Source organism: Xenopus laevis, chromosome 9_10L (assembly GCF_017654675.1).
Source record: "Xenopus laevis strain J_2021 chromosome 9_10L, Xenopus_laevis_v10.1, whole genome shotgun sequence".
NCBI lineage: Eukaryota > Metazoa > Chordata > Amphibia > Anura > Pipidae > Xenopus > Xenopus laevis.
In genome coordinates this window covers 121,548,933-121,572,112 of record NC_054387.1, presented here as the reverse complement: position 1 = coordinate 121,572,112, position 23,180 = coordinate 121,548,933, and the positions used below count along the sequence as shown (strand labels likewise).

The following is a 23,180-nucleotide window of genomic DNA, read 5'->3' as shown; positions in this document are numbered from 1 at the left end:
GTACAGAACATTTTGTATCAAAGTCTGACTAAGGAACAGGGGATGCCTGAGAAGCGGAGGGCAGATAAGGGTGTCCCACCTAGCTGCAAACCATCCTGGGCTAGTGTTCCTTTTATAGAAGTGGAGCATCACAGGTAGAGGTAACTAGGGATGCACAGAATCCACTATTTTAGGATTTGGCCGAATACTTTGTGAAAGATTTGGCCGAATACCAAATCAGAATTTGCATATGGAGAGAACCACGTGCTGTACACGTAATATTTTTGCTTTCCTCTTTTGTGTGACAAGTTACATGATTTTTTGGATTTGGATTAGATTCGTCCGAAACAGAATCCTGCTGAAGATCCATGCATCCCTAAGGTGAACACAGTCGCAGAGGGGTGCCTATTGCTTCAAGCTTTACTTGTCCTTTAACTTTTAAACCTCTAGCCCTTATATTATTTTTTCTCCAATTCACCCCACCTCTCCCAAACAACAAGAAGTCGTGCCTATCCACTCTCCCTTCTAGTTTGTAAGGGCTTTAGAACATTACAGAAACTAAAAGTGAAGGGAAGGCTGTGGCCAGCCCGGCAGTAAACAATGGAAGACTAAAACCACAGAAGCTAGGGAGCACAAAGCAAGAGGGGAAAAACATCACCATTGAGTAAACTTTTAGTATGATGTTGAGAATGATATTCTGAGGCAATTTGCAATTGGTTTTCATTTTATTATTTTTGAGTATTTTTAGCTTTTTTATTCAGCAGCTCTAGTTTGCAACTTACCCTAGCGACCATGCATTGATTTCAATAAGATAATGGAATATAAATGTAAGAGGACCTAAAGAGAAAGACGAGTAATAAAAAGTAACAATAACAACACATTTGTTGCCTTACAGAGCATTTGTTTTATAGATGGGTCCGGTGACCCCCGTTTGAAAGCTGGAAAGAGTCAGAAGAAGATGAAGGCAGATAATACAAATACTATAAAAATAATGAAGACCAATTGAAAAGTTGCTTGGAATTAGCCATTCTATGAAATACCAAAACGGTAACTGAAAGATAGGCATGAGATAGTTCTTGCTGTTTGGGAGAAGTGGGGTGGAATGGATAAAGCACGTGCACGCTACTGGGAAGAAGGCAGGTAGAAGTGTTGAAAAAATGTTTTTATTATTTTCTTAATAACAAAGAACTGTTGTAACCAAATAACTTGTTAATAATCTTTTTGTGCCCAGACCTGGTCCTTAAGCACGTGAACCGGGAAAGAACACACTCCCTATGTACAAAGGCAACACTGTTTCCATAAATATCCTTATTGCTTCCACTGAAGGAACGGGTTAAGTGAAAGCCAAACGAGCTTGGTGGAAAGGTTCAGACAAAAGTAACCCAGTCGTCCTCAGTGGGAACGGTCAGTCTCTATAAAACACATACGTCCCTCTGTAAGACATGAAAACCTAAAGGAGGTCCTTAATGTATATATTCCGCCGCACAGCATTAGACACGCCCTCATTAAAGCGAAACCAAACGTCGCTGTTTCCCACCGCTTTCCCAATTCTTCTCTCCACTGATTCCTCCTGGTTTGCACTTGCTGAGCCGAGGGGGGAAATAAAACACACATATAAATCTTTTTGTTATACAAATATAGGCTGGTCCTGCTGAATTGTGCTTAGTACAGGAACACTTAGGGCAGAGACGCACGCTCAGATTCGGGAAGATTAGTTGCCCGGCAATAAATCGCCTCTTCTTTGGGGCGACTAATCTCCCCAAACTGCCTCCCGCCAGCTAGAATCTAAATCGCCGGCGGGATGGCAATAAGTGGGCTTCGTTTTGCAAAGTCGCCTGAAGTTTCCTCGTGAGGCAACTTCGGAAAACAAAGTGCACCGATGCCCGCCGACGATTTAGATTGCAGCCGGCGGGAGGTAGTTTGAGTAGATTGGTCGCCCCGAAGAAGAGATTTGTTGCTGGGCGACTAATCTTCCCGAATCTGAGCTTGTGTCTCTGCCCTTAAAGGATAAGTAAACCTTAAAAATAAGTGAATGTAAAATTGATGAGGGGGCTATTGTAAGCACTTTTGCAATGTACAGTCATTATATATTTAATATTTCAAGATATTAAAGGATACATGTACTGTTAATATGAATTTTGTTACAACAGCGCCACCTGCTGATCATTTTCTCACCAGTCTGACCACCAAGTAGTCAAGGAAGTTGTCAGGAGAAAGAAAGAGGCTGCTCTGATGATGTTCTGCTTAGGAAAGATTTGGGAAAGGTTTGTTTTTTTTTTCCTAAGAAGAAAAACATCAGAGCAGCCTCTTTCTCTCCTGACAACTTCCTTGACTACTTGGTGGTCAGACGGGTTTGAAACGGACCAGCAGGTGGCGCTGTTGTAACAAAATTCATTCATATTAACAGCACATGTATCCTTTAATATCTTGGAATTAAAAATAAATAAACAATGTACATTGCAAAAGTGCTTATAATAGCCCCCTCATCAATTTTACATTCACTTAATTTTAAGGTTTACTTATCCTTTAAGCTGGAAGTTATTGAGGTTGATTTACTGCCTTGTTTGCTGGGCATGACATCAGATGCACTGAAGGAAAATGATTGCATCATACTTATCAATGGAGAATACACCTTGGAATTCTATGGCATCAGTCCACATGACCTTTGCCCAAGAATGGCTCCGAATAGCTAAAGATTTGAGGTACTGTGTCTTTAAAAAGTTAACGGCAAAGAATGCTCCCGAGTAAAGGGCAAGTAAGGGCTGATGAAGGTTACCAAGGCATTTTGTAGTGTTCCCGAAGGTATTTGCTAAGGTTCCACTCTCCAAGGCAAATATATTTATATGTATTCCTTACCTGTCACAGGTGCTGCCACTTTCTTGACTATCTGGCGTCCAAAGAAATCTTTTTCAGGCTGCAAAAAATATTGAACAAACCGATTGATGGTGTGATTGACTTTTAAGTTAACTTTTAGTAAGTTATGGAATGAATAATTCTAAGCAACTTTTCAACTGGACTTGATTTTTTTCTTTTTTACAGTTTTTGAATTATTTGCCTTCTTCTGACTTTTTCCAGCTTTCAAATGGGGGTCACTGACCCCATCTAAAAATGAATGCTCTGTAAGGCTACAAAAGTATTTTTATTGATGCTTCTTATTACTTGTCTTTCAATATAGACCTCTCCTATTCATATTCCAATCAATGCATGGTTGCTAGGGTAATTTGGACCCTAGCAACCAGATTGCTGAAATTGCAAACAGGAGAGCTGCTGAATAAAAAGCCAAAAAAACCCACAAATAATAAAAACCAATTGCAAATTGTCTCAGAATATCACTCTCTACATCATACTCAAAGTTAACTCAAAGTTGAACAACCCCTTTAATGCTCCAAGTTTGGTTGCAGTGGATTAGTCCTTCACACTTACCTTTTCCTCAAATGTTGCCTTCTTCATGATGTTCTCCAACCGCTGCTCGTGGTTTAAAGCAGCAGGTTTAGCTGTGCTTTTGGCACCTTTGGGGTCAGCGGTCTTGACAGCAGCAGCAGCAGCAGTAGTATTGTCCTGTTATGGGAAACAACCAAGGTTACTATTAAAACATACTGAAAGGCCATACTTTTTTCTTAGAGAACTAAAACTCAACTAAAGAAGTAGCTAGAAATGTTGTACATTATGTTATGTGCTTCTGTACCAGCCCAAGGCAACCACAGCCCTTTAGCAGTAAAGATCTGTGTCTCCAAAGATGCCCCAGTAGCTCCCCATCTTCTTTTCTGCTGATTCACTGCACATGCTCTGTGCTGCTGTCACTTACTGAGCTTAGGGACCCACTCACAATATACAGTACACATAGAATAGAAATGTCACAATATAAGGCTGATTAGTAATTAATACAGATAATTACTACATGGCAGCACAGAAACCAGTGCAATTAGCATCAGAATTTAATAATCAGCAAACCTGTAGCATCATCTTATATTACAGGGGAAGCTCATTTTCTGCTGGATAATTAGTGACAAGCCCTAAGCTTAGCTTCTCAACAGCCAATCAGAGCCCACTGAGCATGTGAGTGTCACAGAAACTTTCCAAGATGGTGACCCCCTGTGACAAGTTTGAAGTCCTGGATCATTGCTGCTATTGACAAGCTGAAAATTTTGGCTGGTGCAATAAGTTCACTATATAAAATGTGGCATTTTTTGTCATTTTCATTTTTAGGGTTTAGTTCTCCTTTAAAGTGATACTGACAGAGGTGACAGATAGGAAAGTGTCTGTTACTTGTAATGAACCACAGTTGAATGTGGCTTACCTCTGCCTCTCTGGTTCAGTCATAAGCTGGAGAACCGTTTACATTTGCAGACTTGAGTGACTTACAGAAATGGTTGAGAGGCATGAGGGGGGTGAGCAGCAATCGGATTGGTGGACCAGCAGGAGTTATGTGGTCTGATATAAGAACAAACTGGTAGCCCACTGTCATTTTCTCCACCCTGTTCTCCAGTCTATCCAATGATTATAAGGAAGCCAGATGATAATGTAATTAGTTTCTCCTTGCCTAGCAAACATCTATTTGGTTGCTATAAGTTAGATGGCCTGGAGCAACCTTTGTACTTATTGCTATGGACCTACTCACTACTAGGATCATAAACTAAGATTTTAGATAATACTTCTTCCCCCCCTCCAATATATTTCCTTCTGTGCAGATGAAATTCAACCAAAGCTTCCATATTGTGTTTTAATGAGAAGGAAAGGCTTATATTAAATAAGCTTGATCAGAAAGGGCAATAGAAATACACTAGGGATGCACCGAATCCAGGATTTGCCCTTTTTCAGTAGGATTCGGCCGAATCCTTCTGTCCGGGCCGAACCAAATCCTAATTTGCGAGGAGGGAAATAGCGTGACTTTTTGTCACAAAACAAGGAAGTAAAAAAAAAGTTTTCCCCTTCCCATGCCTAATTTACATACGTAAATTCGGATTTGGTTCAGTATTCGGATGAATCTTTCGCAAAGGATTCGGTTGAATCCAAAATAGTGGATTCGGCACATCCCTAAATACATCAGTAAACCCTCAAAGTAATGCTGCTCTGAGTCCTCTGTCAAAAGAAATACTGAATTTCTTTCCTTCTATTGTGTACACATGGACTTAACCCTCTAGGGCTTGAGCATGCTCAGTTTGCTCCTCTCTCCCCCTCCCTGCTGTAATCAGACCCCAGAGCTATGAGTGAGCAGGGAAAGACTCAGGCAGGAAGTGATGTCACAATAAAGCTAATATGGCAGCTGCTATCCTAAAGAAATAGAAAGAGCTTCTAGAGCTGTTTATTCTGCAGAATAAATATGTAGTTTTATAGTTTGTACTATTGTGGCTAATCTATTGGCAATATTTAGCAGCAAATTGCGGACTATTAGGTATTGCAGCAGCAAAACACAGTCAACAACTCGTGTAGGCCGTGTATTTATAACATTTGTTTATGGGTCCTCTGCCTACGGTCTCTGGGATACAGTGTCAACTAGAACCCTTCTGGGACGTTCATGTTTCCCCAACTGTCAACCTACTGGGATTGCCTGGCATGGAGAGAGACAACGTTCATCATTAGAAATAATGGTGTTGCAATAGTAACGTCACACAGCAGCGCTCCAGGGACTGAAAATTGGAAGGACAAAAATAGGTTTTTCTACTTTCTTTCCATCTAGATTATGCAGTCCTGGTCGAATTCCACAGAGAGATATTTATAAAGGGAAAAAAATAATAATATATATGGGTTGTGGTTGAAGCATAAGAGCAACACCTCGGACTCATGACCTGCATTGCTTTTACTAAAGGGTAAGTAGATTTAGCCAATCCCGAATATGGAAATCCCTAATATGATCTAGGTAAATCCTTCCTACTGGAGGAAAATCACTTAATCCTACTATTCCTGCTTCGGATTTGGATGCATTTAGGGATTGGTTTCCTTTTTAACAAAGCTTTTATCCCTTTTTTGATCTCAATCTGTATGCTACACAAGGGTCTGATTTATTGGCATCTGCAGCCAGCAAATCCCAAACTAATTAACTAGTCGCAGCACACGTGTACCCATAATCCCACGGTCACAAACCTGAATCCCCATTCACTTACCTTATCCTTATGTTCACCTATGAGATTATAGTATTCGTCAATTGGGAAAACACATCTAATTATGCCTGAGGGACTCGCCCCAGTTCACAGGCAATCGTATGCAAAAAATTCCTATATCCAAAGATCACTGTCCCAAGGCTTTTTTCTTCAGTAAAAAAAATATATTTTTATTTAAATTAGCATTAAAACTCAGATACATACTGACCCCACAAGGCCCACCTTACGTGTTTCGCACCCTCCGGCGCTTAGTCATAGGTGTCTCTATGACTAAGCGCCGGAGGGGGCGAAACGCGTAAGGTGGGCCTTGTGGGGTCAGTATGTATCTCAGTTTTAATGCTAATTTAAATAAAAATATATTTTTTTACTGAAGAAAAAAGCCTTGGGACAGTGATCTTTGGATTTAGGAATTTTTCACCTATGAGATTATCCACAAAGTGCCAGTGAGCCCCGCACACAGGTTTGAACCAACAGAAAGCTAATGGGCAGTTTTTATAAAGAGCAAAGATTAGGTTTACCCTTCCCGCATTTCTCGCTTGCTGGAACGCTTCTGTTCTCCTCATTCTCTCCAGTTCAATTTCACGCGCTATAAGCTGCTTGGTTTGGTAAGTCAATGGTTTACGGATTGGGAGATCTGGAAACCTGCACACATCTTCAACATTCCTAAGAGGAAATAAAAAAAGATAGAAAGAAATAATATATGTATATATATATATATTATTTATAAATATATTATTTATAAATATGTCTTCAAAAGACCCCCACACTCCAGTAAGTTGCAAATCAATCTGTTTTCATTTTGGGCATCACATTAGGGTGACCTAGTGCATTTATTGTCAGTGTTTCCCCATTTCAAAATTGACGTCACACAAATTTGGGAGCTAGCCAGGGAGGAGAAATCCAGCGCCGCACTATGGATGGTCGGCATGTCGCCTTTTCTGAAGCAGAGCGGAGTTTAGGTAAGTTATTTCTTAATAAAGGCTTTGCAATTTTAAATTTTAATTTGTCTTGGTGGGGTTTTTTTCGTTGTATTCTAACGAATTTTTGTAAAAACGAGCGGATCTCTCTCCGATAAGCCCACCTTGAGGTGGGCAATATCGGATCCTAGCGAACGGGAGGTGGATTGCGGGGACCGCATCAACGAACAGATGCGGCTGCGATCCGACGGGATTTTTAGTCCCATCCTATAGAGATCTGGCCGACTTTCGGCCAGATCTTGATCGGGGAAGCCCGTCGGGGGCCCCCATATATGGGCCAATAAGCTGCCAACTCGGTCTGTTGGCAGCTTTTATCGGCCCGTGGAGCTCCTTGAAGCGCTGATACTATAGATAAGAGAACAAGCAGTTCTAATCCTCCTTTTCTCACTCTAATTTCTCTAAGGCTGATCTGATTTATGGACTCCCGGCTTCACATGCTGCCAAGTAGTGACCAGCATAAATCAAAGCTCTTCCTCCAAATGCTGTCAAGATGCCTCAGTAAATATCACACATTTAGGGGCAGATTTATCAAGGGTCAAATTTCGAATTCATGGGAATTTGTTTATAAACTCCCATGAACTTGAATTCAACCAACTGAAATTTATTAAAAAAAAAAATCTAATTTTCTAAACTCCGGGTGAATAGGATAGACCCAAAAACTCAAATCGAATTCAATTTGAGATTTAAAAAGTCGATTTGACTTGAATGTCAGGAAGGCAGCAAATTGATCCCAGGACGTCTCTTACAACAGCAATATGCAGGTTTTAGGGAGCGAATAGTCGAATTTGAGTTGTTAAAGGGCCAGAGTATGATAAATCTGGAAAATCTAATTAAAAAAAACCAACAAATTAAATTTTAACAATTCCCTAGTCAATTTGACAGTTTTGGCCATAAAAAAAACTCGAAAATCTACCCTTGATAAATATGCCCCTTAGCGGACAATTTTTTTTTTAACTCTAATAAATTCAAATAGACTCGAAATTCGATAGGAAGGTTATTTCATAAAAAAATCGAATATATAAAAACTGAACGAATAATATCGACCCCGAAAACTCTAATCGAAAAAAAAACTTGAATGCCAGGAAGGCTATTGACATCTTCAAATGGGTCACTGGGCCTGTCCCATTGACTTATACATGAACTCGGCAGGTTTGAGGTGGCGAATAGTCGAATTGTTCCAAGGCTCAAGGTTCGAATTTACAATTCGACCTTTAATAAATCGGCCGCTTACTGGAAAGGGAGAAGCAGTGCTGTACAAACTGAATAAAATGCAGTGTTATGTAACAAATCAAATGTAGTTCTTTTAATCACTTCGCAGGAAATTGGTCTTTATTGGAAAGTGTAAAAACAGATTGAGAATAAATGCCCAACTTCCTCAAAACCCTAAGAAAAGCTTAAAAAACCCTAAAAAAAATACTGTCATGGGGAAAAAAATGTTTTTCAAAATGAATCAGTTAATAGTGCTACTCCGGCAGAATTCTGCACTGAAATCCATTTCTCAAAAGAGCAAACAGATTTTTTTATATTCAGTTTTGAAATCTGACATGGGGCTAGACATTTTGTCAATTTCCCAGCTGCCCCAAGTCATGTGACTTGTGCTCTGATAAACTCTTTATTGCAAGTTAAGCTGGCCATAGATGTTGACATTTTTAAAAGATCAGATCCTCATTGTGAGACCGCGATTTTCTCGGAACGATCGTTACGAATTAACCATCAACTAAAAAGACCAATTTGCCAGGAAAACAAAGGGGAGCTGCCTGCTTGGCCCTGCAAACATAGATAGATTGCACTGGGACCGACAAAGATTTTTTGACCTGGCCGATCAATTTCATGACAGATGTCGGCCGAAAAATCGTAAGATGTACCATCGTTTGAATCCCACTAACTGCACGATAATTTCAACGATGGGTCGGGCTTCCCTAAAATCAGTCGTTCGGCAAGAAGAATCGTCAAGTCTATGGGGAGCTTTAGAGTGATATCACCCCTCCCTTTTCCCCCCCAGAAGCCAAACAAAAGAACAATGGGAAGGTAACCAGATAGCAGCTCCCTAACACAAGATAACAGCTGCCTGGTAGAACAGCACTCAATAGTAAAAACCAATGTCTCACTGAGACGCATTCAGTTACATTGAGAAGGAAAAACAGCAGCCTGCCAGAAAGCATTTCTCTCCTAAAGTGCAGGCACAAGTCACATGACCAGGGGCAGCTGGGAAATTGACAAAATATCTAGCCCCATGTCAGATTTCAAAATAAAATATAACAAAATCTGTTTGCTCTTTTGACAATGCGGGTCTGGCTATACAACATCAAAAACCACATAGGGAAAGGAGCAAAGGTTATCATACACATACCATTTGTTGAAGCAGTTAGGAGCAAATCAAGTTTGTTTTATCACAAGCTGTTTTGGGGGGGATTAAGCAATTAAAATAGTGTTACTGTTCCTTTAAAAAGTATTGAGAGTCAAACTCTTGTTCCTTTAAAGGGATCCTGTCATCAGAAAACATGTTTTTTTCAAAACGCATCAGTTAATAGTGCTACTCCAGCAGACTTCTGCACTGAAATCCATTTCTCAAAAGAGCAAACAGATTTTTTTATATTCAATTTAGAAATCTGACATGGGGCTAGACATTTTGTCAACTTCCCAGCTGCCCCTGGTCATGTGACTTGTGCCTGCACGTTAGGAGAGAAATACTTTTTGGCAGGCTGCTGTTTTCCTTCTCAATGTAACTGAATGTGTCTCAGTGGGACATGGGTTTTTACTATTGAGTGTTGTTCTTATATCTACCAGGCAGCTGTTATCTTGTGTTAGGGAGCTGTTATCTGGTTACCTTCCCATTGTTCTTTTGTTTGGCTGCTGGTGGGGGAAAGGGAGGGAGGTGATATCACTCCAACTTGCAGTACAGCAGTAAAGAGTGATTGAAGTTTATCAGAGCACAAGTCACATGACTTGGGGCAGCTGGGAAATTGACAAAATGTCTAGCCCCATGTCAGATTTCAAAATTGAATATAAAAAAATCTGTTTTGCTCTTTTGAGAAATGGATTTCAGTGCAGAATTCTGCTGGAGCAGCATTATTAACTGATTCATTTAGAAAAAAAACAATTTTCCCATGACAGTATCCCTTTAAGGGATTATGTCTTGATTTTTATGATGTAGTTTTTATTTCTAAATTACAGTTTACACTGAAAATAATTCACTCTACAATATAAAATTTAATTCCTGAACCAACAAGTGTATTTTTTTTTTTTTTAGTTGTAATATTGGTGTGTAGGCTGCCACCTCGGGTAGAGTTCTGGGCAGAACTAATTTCTAAGACCAAGACCCAACCGCGCGACCCGAACTGCAACCCGCATATTTACCCACTCTGCTACCAGACCCGGACCCGCAACTGGCTTATCCGCAACCCGACCCGCAACCTGCTAACCACCATCAAACAGGAAGTGGTGGTGCTGCAAACCGAAAGTGATGTCATCAAAAGTGGGCGGGACCGAAACCAGTTTTGTAAAACTTTAAAAGTAGTACAATATAGACAATATTACATAAGATAAGAAATTTAGATGAGACCCGCGGGTATACTCGCACCTGAAAATATTCCACTCATTCGGCAACCCACGGGTACCCGACCCACTGCAGGACTCTAACCTCAGGTCCGTTTGCTTGGTCATGTGCTTTCAGAAAAAGCCAGCACTTTAGGATGGAACTGCTTTCTGGCAGGCTGTTGTTTCTCCTACTCAATGTAACTGAATGTGTCTCAGTGGGACCTGGATTTTACTATTGAGTGCTGTTCTTAGATCTACCAGGCAGCTGTTATCTTGTGTTAGGGAGCTGTTTTCTGGTCACCTTCCCATTGTTCTGTTGTTAGGCTGCTGGGGGGAAAGGGAGGGGGTGATATCACTCCAACTTGCAGTACAGCAGTAAAGAGTGACTGAAATTTATCAGAGCACAAGTCACATGACTGGGGGCAACCTGGGAAACTGATAATATGTCTAGCCCCATGTCAGATTTCAAAATTAAATATAAAAAAAAAAATCTGTTTGCTCTTTTGAGAAACTGTTAATAGTGCTGCTCCAGCAGAATTCTGCACTGAAATCAGATACATTTTGAAAAAGAAAAAAAAAACAAAAACATTTTTTCCCCATGACAGCATCCCTTTATGGAGGAAACAAAATCCTACTCACGGATCCAGTTTGTAGACATACTGCCCTTCCATAGTACGCTCCTGGTGGTATGTCAGGTTATAGGCGAGCATTGTATTAATAAGCTCAGCCAGCTGCTGCTTCTCTTTGGTACTGAACAGTTGGGTATTTACCTGGAGAAAAGAAAATGCATTAAATAATAATAATAATAATACTCTTATGCATAACACAAAATGCTCAGTTGTGAATAAAAATTCTGCACTGTTCCTGAAATAAACTAATGACCCTTTACCACTCATATGAACAAGCCTCAGCTGTTTGGCAAATATTAGGGATGGGGAAGTGTTAAAACACGGCATGGACAAGCAGGGGTCAAGACAAACTTCCTGATTACAAACACTCAACCACCATCATTTATTCATTGATGGAAAGTGAGCAGAATGAAGGTAGCGCTTTCGAAACATTGATCACGGATGAGACGGCAACACATTTTCCTTCGAGGAAACATATTGATCTTGCCGGTGCATGTTTTCAGTTACGGACAATTGTGTTGGGACTCTCATAGACCTGCTCTGCTGTTAACTGTTAAAGGAGAACTAAACCCCATATTTTATATACTGAACTTATTGCACGAGGCTAAAGTGTCAGCTTGTCAATAGCAGCAATGATCCAGGACTTCAAACTTGTCACAGGGGGTCACCATCTTGGAAAGTGTCTGTGACACTCACATGCTCAGTGGGCTCTGATTGGCTGTTGAGAAGCTAAGCTTAGGGCTCGTCACTAATTATCCAGCAGAAAATGAGCTTCCCCTGTAATATAAGCTGATGCTACAGGTTTGCTGATTATTAAATTCTGATGCTAATTGCACTGGTTTCTGTGCTGCCATTTAGTAATTATCTGTATTAATTACTAATCAGCCTTATATTGTGACATTTCTATTCTATGTGTACTGTATATTGTGAGTGGCTCCCTAAGCTCAGTAAGTGACAGCAGCACAGAGCATGTGCAGTGAATCAGCAGAAAAGAAGATGGGGAGCTACTGGGGCATCTTTGGACACAGATCTTTACTGCTAAAGGGCTGTGGTTGCCTTGGGCTGGTACAGAGGCACAAAACATAATATACAACATTTCTAGCTACTTCTTCAGTTAGGCTTTAGTTCTCCTTTAAAGGGGTTGTTCATATTTAAGGTCACTTTTAGTATGATGTAGAGGGTGATATTCTGAGACAATTTGCAATTGGTTTTCATTTTTTATTATTTCTCTATCTGATTGCTAGGGTCTAAATTACCCTAGCAACAATATATTTGTTTGAATAAGAGACTAGAATATGAGAGGACCTGAATTGAAAGATGAGTAATAAAAAGTAGCAATAACAATAAGGGGGTTATTTACTAAACTCTGAATGCAAAAATCACAAAAAATGTGTGATTTTATATATATATATATATATATATATATATATATATATATATATATATATAAATAATTGGACTTTAAGAAATCACAAATTTTTCGGAATTTATTAAACCCCGAGGATGGAAAAGTCTGAATCTGAAAATCTGGCATCTCAGACCTGTCAAGGTTGCATATAAGTCGATGGGAGAAGTCTAAATGATATTTTGAGGAGCGCTGGGTTTCATGCAACACCCCAAAGTTGCAAAATTATGAAAATCGTATGAAAAAATCGTGAAAATCAAATTTTCGGAATGTAATAATAAACGAGCGTAAAAAAACCAGTGCGAATTTGATCGGCGTTTGTAGCAGAAAATATTGAGATAAATTCGGACTTTGATAAATAACCCCCTAAATGTGAAGCCTTACAGAGCATTTCATTTTTAGATGGGGTCAGTGACCCCCATTTAAAAGCTGGAAAGAGTCAGAAGAAGGCAAATAATTAAAAAAAACTATATATAAAAAAAAAAAGTAACGAAGAGCAATTAAAAAAAGTTGTTTAGAATTGGCAATTTTATAAGATACTAAACATTAACGTAAACCACCCCTTTAACACAGTGCGTGCCTCAGAGTAGGTTTTATTCTAAGGTGCCTAAATTCTACAACTCAAATGCTATCCAACAATATATACACCAGAAGTTCTCTGGACCTCCACGTGCCTTTACAGGGGTTGTTTACCTTTAAATTAACTTTTAGTATGATGTAGAGAGTGATATTCTGATACAATTTGCAATTTCATTTTTTATTATTTGTGATTTTTGAGTTATTTAGCTTTTTATATTCAGCAGCTCTCCAGTTTGCAGTTCCTGCAATCTGGTTGCTAGGGTCCAAATTACCCTAGCAACCAGGCATTGATATGAATAAGAGACTGGAACATGAATAAGAGGCCTGAATAGAAAGATGAGAAATAAAAAGCAGTAATAGCAGTATATTTGTAACCTTACAGAGCATTTGTTTTTTAGATGGGGTCAGTGACCCCCAGTCTGAAGGAATAAATTTTAAAACCATAGATAATAATGAAAACCAATTGAAAAGTTGCTTAGAACCGGCCATACTATAACATACTAAGGGGCAGATTTATCAAGGGTCGAATTTCGAAGTAATGGGAGTTTTTTCAAATTTATCAAAAAAATATAATTTTTTTTTTTTTGGGTGAATAGGTCCGTATTCGTTTTAATTTGAATTGTACGAATCGAAGTAATAGTCCACCAATTGACTCCAAATAGGTTCTAGGAGGTCCCCCATAGGCTATAACAGCAATTGGGCAGGTTTTAGATGGCGAATATCGCAGTCGAATTTTTAAAGAGAAAATGATAAATTTCGATATTCAAATTTTAGATTTTTTGTCAAATTTGAATAGAATTTTGACTATTCCCTAGGCGAAGTACACAAAAATTAGCTCTAAATTCAAATTTTTTTCAATTCGAACTTTCACTGCGACCTTTGATAAATCTGCCACTAAAAGTTAAACTTAAAGGTGAACCCCTTTAGCACATCTTCTAATTAATGTATTTTTGGATCTAGAACACAATGTAATTTACAAGTTCAGTGTAAATTAGTAACTATGATACTATGTAGAACACAATGTAATTTACAAGTTCAGTGTTAAACCCCCCCCCCCCCCCCCAACGCTGGCCCTTTATAAATACGAGTAAATACCAATTATAATAATGCTCAGCAGAAGAGACAGATTTCAGAACTTTACAATTAATTGCACTGGTGCTTGAATCACCTTGAGATACAAATTAAATTCCCTTTCTAATTGACAAAAGAAGATTTAAATTAAAAAAAGGGGGTGAACCTTGAGAGCATTAACTAGAGCATTAACTCTTGCAGGAATAACACATACTACAAAATATGAATTTTCTTTTATTTTTTAAGCCAATACTATGTAGGCTACTACTGTGATTCATATGTGCCCAACTTGTGTGTGGGCCTCAAAGGAGATCCTCTGGAAGGCCAGTCCCTAAATCTGTAGAACACTAAAGATTGTGATTAAAACAGAAAATTTGTTTGGCACAAGTTCATGTTATTGAACCCATGTTGAAAAGGGAAAGAGGAAGTTCCCCTTTAAGTTAACTTCTAGTATGTTATAGAATTACTAATTTCAAGCAACTTTTCAATTGGTCTTCATTTTTTATAGGTTAGAATTTTTTTTTTTTTTAATTATTTGCCTTCTGAGTTTTTCCAGCTTTCAAATAGGAGTCACTGACCGCATCTAAAAAACAAATGTTCTGTAAGGCTTAGGGATGCACCGAATCCAGGATTCGGCCAAATCCTTCTGCCCGGCCAAACTGAATACTAATTTGCAAATGCAAATTAGAGGTGGGGAGGGCAATCACGTGACTGTCACAAAACAAGGAAGTAACATTTTTTCCCCTTCCCACCCCCTAATTTGCATATGTAAATTAGGATTTGGCTCGGTATTTGGAAGAACCGAAAATAGTGGATTTGGTGCATCCCTAGTAAGGCTACAAATGTATTGTTATTGCTACTTTTAAATTACTCATCTTTCTATTGAAGTCCTCTCCTATTCATTTTCCAGTCTCTTATTCAAATCAATGCATGGTTGCTAGGGTAATTTGGAACCTAGCAACCAGATTGCGGAAATTGCAACTTGGAGAGCTGATGAATAAAAAGCCAAATAATGCAAAAAACACAGATAAAAAAAAAATCCAAATTGTCTCAGAATATTACTCCCAAAATCAAACTAAAAGTTAACTTAAAGGTGAACACTTTAATTTAACTTTTAGTTTGATATTGGGAGTAATATTCTGAGAAAATTTGAATTATTTGTGGGTTTTCAGTTATTTTATCACAGTTTTCTTTCCATATCTGACCTGGAAACTCTGGGTTAAAGTACGTAGAACTTACCGGACGCAGTTTAGGAGATAAAACATCTAGGAGAAGGCACAGAGCATCAAGCACCAACGACTGAGGCCCCACGCGTGTCCGGATAGCTGGAGAAATTTCGGATACCATCGCATTGAGAAGATTTTGCATCTGATTACGTTTGGACTGAGCCTAGAGGTGAAGTAAAAAACAATGTATTGGTGACGGAACAACAACTTGCTAATAATGATATGCAAGGGTAACTAAGAGCTGTGCATTCAGGTGGGCATATGACATTTCCGAAAATAAACGAATAGTATTGATCTGTCTGTGTTGATTATTTTATTTTGACCACAACCATTTTTAAACCTGTTTGAATTTATTACACAAAACAAAAAACAAATAAAAATCATCAGGCTAGAGTGCATTTATTTTAGGCGTTATTACATTCTGGAGCCTTCTTGATCCTTAGGGAAACCATCGGAAGTGAAGATTTAATATACGCTTAGATCATACTTCAATAAGAAACTTTCTAAATATAATTAAAAATTCTGCATCATTTCTGAAATAATCAAGTTTATGTTCACTATTCCTCTCTCAGCATCTGTTTCTCCTCATTCGTTCTTCATGCAGCAGTTGGGTGTCAGATATTCATTGACAGTTAGATCCAATATATCTTATAGGGGGGGCTCCCTTTCCCAGCAGATGTATTAGAGCATACTCAAATCACGTAGTTGTCAGGAGAGAAAGAAAGAGGCTGTTTGGATGTTCTTCTGCTTAGGAAAGATTTGAGAAAGGTTTTTAATTTTTTCCTAAGCAGAAGAACATCAGAGCAGCCTCTTTCTTTCTCCTGACAACTTCCTTGACTACTTGGTGGTCAGACTGGTTGGAAAATGACCAGCAGGTGGTGCTGTATCCCTAAGGTATCCCTTAATATCTTGGAATGAAAAAAAGAATAAATAATGAATGTACATTGCAAAAGTTTTTAGAATAATCCCCATACAAGTTTTACATTCACTTATTTTGAAGGTTTACTTATGCTTTAAGTGTCCACTATCTTTGACATACCTCATAGTGGCTGCTGGGGTATGCAATGCGAGGCACATTTGAGGCTGCAAACAGCAGATGGAAAGCAACAGGCAGGAAGGGCAGATATCGCATGAGCTGGAAATTCTGCCCGTGCATTATAGTCGAATTAACAATGTCCGTGAACTCCAACCAATCCAAAGCCAGGCACACTGTACTGAAGTTGGACTCTTTCACCTTCATGTTTAGGAAATTGTCATACAAACCCTGCACAGAGAGAAGAAGCCAGAGTGAGTTACAAGCTTTCCCGACTGCCTCGTGATTATATACAGCATTTCTGTCTGAACTACTGCCTCCAGCATATTCTAACTGGGAAATGCAGCTCTCAGTTGTTGAGATTACTTTATAATGTAGGGGGCATGTATAATGTTGCCTCTGATTAAAGGGATTCTGTCATGATTTTTATGGTGTAGTTTTTATTTCTAAATGACACTGTTTACACTGAAAATAATTCACTCTACAATATAAAATTTCATTCCTGAACCAACAAGTGTATTTTTTAGTTGTAATATTGGTGTGTAGGTGCATCTCAGGTCATTTTGCCTGGTCATGTGCTTTCAGAAAGAGCCAGCACTTTAGGATGGAACTGCTTTCTGGCAGGCTGTTGTTTCTCCTACTCAATGTTACTGAATGTGTTGCAGTGGGACCTGGATTTTTACTCTTGTATACAGTTCTTAGATTTACCAGGCAGCGGTTATGTTAGGGAGCTGTTACCTTCCCATTGTTCTGTTAGGCTGCTGGGGCGAAGGGAGGGGGCGATATCACTCCAACTTGCAGTACAGCAGTGACTGAAGTTTATCAGAGCACAAGTCACCTGGGGTACCTGGGAAACAGTAGTAACCGCATGAAAGGGATCCCACAAAAGTCACTAGATTATGCTAAAATGTAAGTGAAATCTTTACCATAATCAAAATAATTGTGTAATTATAATTGGGGATGCACCGAATCCACTATTTTGGATTCGGCCGAACCCCGAATCCTTCACGAAAGAGTCGTCCAAATACTGAATCAAATCCTACTTTGCATATGCAAATTAGTGGCGGGAAGGGGAAAACATTTTCTACTTCCTTGTTTTGTGACAAAAAGTTTGCGTTTTTCTTCCCGCCCCTAATTTGCATATGCATATTTGAATTCAGTTGGGCCAGGCAGAAGGATTCAGCCGAATCCGAATCCTGCTGAAAAAGGCTGAATCCTGAACCGAATTCTGGATTCGGTGCATCCTTAATTATAATAATTGAGTGTAATTTTGCAACCAGAATATTTCACACATAACCCCTTCACACATAACCCCTATTTAGAAGCTCATCTGTATAGGGGAACTAGTTTTAGCCTGCTGGAAGTCATCTATAAACTGAGATAATTTTATTTGCCTGTCCATTCTGAGTCTCTTCATAGAGAAATATCAGCCATTAATATGCATCTACATACCATGGTGAGCTTCTCGTACTCTCCCGTGGAAGTGGAAAGGTGCAGAATATGATGAAATCTCTGTGCCACGGCGTTTAATGGCGCCTTAGCCAGCATGCCAAGAGAATCATTTTCCGACCCCAAAAGAAGATGTAGGTCATTAGTTGCAACTTCCTGGCCAATGCGTTTCCTGAAGAAGACAAGAAAGGCATGAGGGATGGTGCAGGACTACTAAAAGGATAAAATAACCCCCCAAATCTTAACAATAATCCTAATGCTGTAATTTTTGGGGGGGTTTATCAACATCCATCATGAATTTCCACTGCCAAAAAAAGCTCCTCACCTCTGAATTTTGGGAAGCTGGAAAATCTCCTGCCAAACAGAGAACAGTCCTTTGTTTTGATCTTTCAACCCAATTCTCATGGTCTGCACACTGCGCATATTGAGCTCCTTCTTTCCTCGGCCGTGTAGGAACTGCAGAGAGGATAATGATTAAATTACTACATGGCAGCACAGAAACCAGTGCAATTAGCATCAGAATTTAATAATCAGCAAACCTGTAGCATCAGCTTATATTACAGGGGAAGCTCATTTTCTGCTGGATAATTAGTGACGAGCCCTAAGCTTAGCTTCTCAACAGCCAATCAGAGCCCACTTTCCAAGATGGTGACCCCCTGTGACAAGTTTGAAGTCCTGGATCATTGCTGCTATTGACAAGCTGAAACTTTAGCCTCGTGCAATAAGTTCACTATATAAAATATGGAATTTTTAGCCACATTCATTTTTAGGGTTTAGTTCTCCCTTAAATGCATGGATAACAGCACTGGAGGTGAATGGAGATTAATTCTTTATAAACCTTTCCTTGTCCTTTACGGACCCCAAAAAAGAATAATTTCATTACCGGATCAGTTAAAGATCCCTGCATTAAAGTCATGCTATTTTCTTACTAGTTTGTGCCTAAAGCAGAATATACTTAGATTTTTGCTGCAGACAGTAGTGCTAGGTTTAAAACCCCATTGGTTAAAGGAGTTGATCACCTTCCAGTTAACTCAAGTGGAGAGTGATATTCTGAGACAATTTGTTTTCATTTTTTATAATTTGTGTTTTTTGAGTTTGGTTTTAATTCCGGCGGGAAGGCAGTTCGGGGAGATTAGTCGCCCGAAGAAGAGGCAATTTGTCGCCGGGCAACTAACCTCCCCGTATCTCAAGAAGAACAGGGTCATTCGGCGCAAAAAAGTAAACAACAATTTACTACTACATATTTCAAGGGGTGTGTGAGAACAGAATAAATCAAGAATTGACTATACCAAAAAGGTGTTTATTCCCAATCAATCTTTATTGGCCGGAGGTCTCTTGAATCAATTAAAAAACAGCCAAGTGGATAATATAATGCATCGATAAATATTTCCAGTACAATTCGTGTTCCATTTCAATGGCTTATTCAAAATAATCAATTGGAACGGAACATGAATTGTACTGCTAATATGTAATTTATCGATGCATTATATTATGAACTTGGCTGTTTTTTTAATTGATTTAGGAGACCTCAGAAGAGTAAAAAGGAAAACAGAAACCACAGACTTACCTGCAGTGTATTAATACAGGATCTGATATCATTCTCTGTCTTTTCACATAAAGCCATCAGAGCCCCAGTGTCTGCTTTCATCCCTTGCTTAACTGCGATCTGTAGAGACAAGTTTGAGAACACACAGCACTACAGTATCCGTTATAAACCAATGAATTTCTGTGATAATTTACATTTTTTTCTTAAGGATATGTAAAAGGAGTACTTAACAAATGTGCACAATGAAGGTGCTATAAAGGTTTGGTTTGCAGGGTTTTCATTAAAACAATAACCTAAATATGATGTTACCATTCCTAAATACTACAGTGTGGTATTATAAACATTGATGCATGGAGTTCATTCACACAATTCTGCCATAATGAAAGCAAGTCTACTCATTTTATCTGATTCCTGGCTTGTATTTTAAAGAAGAATAACTGTCAAATGACAAGAGACTACAGTTGCGACTGTGAAGTAAAAAGAACAAAGAATGCGATTGTGAATTAAAGGCTCATTAAAACTGTAGGCTTTGGTGTGCCTAAATATCTGTGGTGTAAATCTGATCTGGGCTGTAGCATGTACAGCCACTGACATCAATAGAAGTCGAATAATATGATCCAGCACAAATTAATTAAGATGGTCAAGTCCAAGTCTGTCTTTAACTTGACCCATCTGTAGCAGAAGAGAACTTATCTGTCTAGAGCGGGCATTTGCCCGAGGGGGCAGGTAGGCTGTGGGGGGGGGAGGAAGGGGGCTCTACCCAGGGTAGGGGGAGGGTTTTTTTTTTTTACTATGGGTTGAATTCTCCTTTAAAGTAATAAAAAGGCTAAAAGAGCATAAGGGCTAGAAAAAAATAGGCTTGCAGCCAATAAAATGGAGTCCAAAAAAAGATTGTAGGTGGTCTGTACAATACGATTAAACAAACACGAATAAAGTGTTGTGTTCGACTTCCATGTAGTTGCTCTGTGCTTGCAACTCCACCTTAAAGATGTATATATGCTTTTTGTGCCATGTTGAGGTATATACTACATTTCTGTGACGGAAGTCTCGACCTGGGATAGGCCTATGGGCAGTTTCCCATCAGGAAGATCAGGTTCATGCAGTGGCCTGTCCTAAGTGGAGTTATTTGAATTTTGTCTTTGGGACAACTTTCCCTTGGATTTTCCAGATAACCAAATAGATTTGGACTATTTAAGATGGAATTTTTTTCTGCCATAACCGGTTTTTGGCCTATTGGAGTGTTCGACACTTTGCAACATTGTGTTAAAATATTTAAAACATCACTTATTGATATGTCTTTTATTGTTATGATTCACCTTGAATAGCCACGCAGAACTGCTCTGGATTTAATGAGGTTTAAGCTAAATCTTTAACCAGAATGTTTTGGGCTAATTGGGCTCAAGGTCTCTACTGGTATAATTTAGGATCACATGGTAATGGTCTTTGTACACTTGATAAAGGGTTTTGACCAGAAACATGTTGTGTAACCACAACCTGGAATAAATGTTTTGCAGTTATCCTGCTGAAGTTCTTCTGTTTTTGATTTACTCGCCAATAGAATGGTACCCCATTCCCATCACTGACCTCATACAGCCTTTGCACCAGTCTGGAGGGCATAGTCTGAGGGAAATTCAGCATGAAAGCTTGTTGTCTCAGCTGCCGTAAGGAAGGTACATATCTGTGCAAGAAAACATAAAAAATGGCTGTCAGTGTTAGCAACACTGTTATAGCAACACTTAGACATTTCTCTTTCCTGCCTGCTTCTTGTGCCATACAGCAGCCAGTTTATTGAGGAATAATTTCTTTGACTTGCAGATGCATGATTTTTTTTTGTGCCCATCGCTGTGGTCAGCGATCTGCTCCTAGGAGCACCGGACAGTATGTGATGTGGCCAAACATGGCAGTCCCCACGTCGGTAAGGGAATAGGGAAGCAGCTAAAAGTTAAAGGAACACCAAAAAATGTAAGTGTTTAAGATTAAAGAAAATATAATGTAATGACCTGCAATGGTAAAACTGATGTGTTTGCTTCCAGAACACTACTTTAGTTTATATAAACAAGCTGCTGTGTAGCCATGGGGGCAGCCATTCAAGCACAGGATACGCAGTAGATAACAGATAAGCACTACTATAGTTTATATAAAAAAGCTGCTGTGTAGCCATGGGGGCAGACATTCAAGCACAGGATACGCAGTAGATAACAGATAACTACTACTATAGTTTATATAAACAAGCTGCTGTGTAGCCATGGGGGCAGACATTCAAGCACAGGATACGCAGTAGATAACAGATAAGTACTACTATAGTTTATAAAAACAGGCTGCTGTGCATCCATGGGGGCAGCCATTCAAGCACAGGATACACAGTAGATAACAGATAAGTACTACTATAGTTTATATAAACAAGCTGCTGTGTAGCCATGGGGGCAGCCATTCAAGCACAGGATACACAGTAGATAACAGATAAGTACTACTATAGTTTATATAAACAAGCTGCTGTGTAGCCATGGGGGCAGCCATTCAAGCACAGGATACACAGTAGATAACAGATAAGTACTACTATAGTTTATATAAACAAGATGCTGTGTACCCATGAGGGCAGCCATTCAAGCACAGGATACACAGTAGATAACAGATAAGTACTACTATAGTTTATATAAACAAGCTGCTGTGTAGCCATGGTGGCAGCCATTCAAGCACAGTACTTGAAGGAAAAGTTACTTTAACATATTTCCCTGATTTTACATTTTTTTCCGGTCCCCTAAAAAACATAAAATGGGGGTTATACTGTAATTTTCCTAGGCAAAGGAAAGAAAACAGAGCAAGTTGCTATTTACAACAATCTGGTAAAAGCTTTTTCTCTCAGAGAACAGAACCATGGATGTAAAGCTAAAAGAATCTGACAGGAATACTAACTGATCATTGCAGATGCAGATGATTGGCCTGAGCAGCAAACCCCCTTCTTTCTTTTTCTTCTTTCCTGTTGTTGCCTCTGTGCCCCCCTCGGCTTCCTTGGCGTCTTTTCGGTTGACTAAACTCAGCAGCATGTTGATGGAGACCTGGGAAGACAGGTGTATTTAGAAGGCAAACCACCCCGTTACAGGGATTCTGCCATGATTTTTATTATGTCGTTTTTATTTCTAAATTACACTGCAAATAATTCACTCTACGATATAAAATTTAATTCCAGAACCAACAAGTGTATTCTTTTTAGTTGTAATATTGGTGTGTAGGTGCATCTCAGGTCATTTTGCTTGGTCATGTGCTTTCAGAAAGAGCCAGCACTTTAGGATGGGACTGCTTTCTGACAGGCTGTTGTTTCTCCTACTCAATGTAACTGAATGTGTCTCAGTGGGACCTGGATTTTACTATTGAGTGCTGTTCTTAGATCTACCAGGTAGCATTTATCTTGTGTTAGGAAGCTGCTATCTGGCTCCTTCCATTGTTCTGTTGTTAGGCTGCTGGGGGGGGGGGAATGAGATTACTATAACTTGCAGTACAGCAGTAAAGAGTGACTGAGGTTCATCAGAGCACAAGTCACATGTCTGGGGGCAGCTGGGAAACTGACAATATGTCTAGCCCCATGACAGATTTAAAAATTGAATATAATAAAATCTGTTGGATTTTTTAAAAAAAACAAAAACTTTTCCCATG

At 39.2% G+C, this 23,180-nt stretch overlaps 1 protein-coding gene across 1 annotated transcript in view; it reads right to left on the bottom strand.

Moving 5' to 3' along the window:
- Window positions 1–1,145: 1,145 nt before the first annotated feature.
- Window positions 1,146–23,180, bottom strand: part of chtf18.L (chromosome transmission fidelity factor 18 L homeolog) — a 42,600-nt gene continuing 20,565 nt past the window's right edge. Inside the window, 12 exon segments of the mRNA NM_001091152.1 lie at window positions 1,146–1,563; window positions 2,836–2,893; window positions 3,403–3,537; window positions 6,596–6,740; window positions 11,231–11,361; window positions 15,515–15,664; window positions 16,541–16,765; window positions 17,987–18,155; window positions 18,309–18,439; window positions 19,551–19,649; window positions 21,114–21,207; window positions 22,443–22,585. Of these exon segments, the coding sequence (NP_001084621.1) occupies window positions 1,430–1,563; window positions 2,836–2,893; window positions 3,403–3,537; window positions 6,596–6,740; window positions 11,231–11,361; window positions 15,515–15,664; window positions 16,541–16,765; window positions 17,987–18,155; window positions 18,309–18,439; window positions 19,551–19,649; window positions 21,114–21,207; window positions 22,443–22,585 (1,614 nt within the window). The 3' untranslated portion in view covers window positions 1,146–1,429.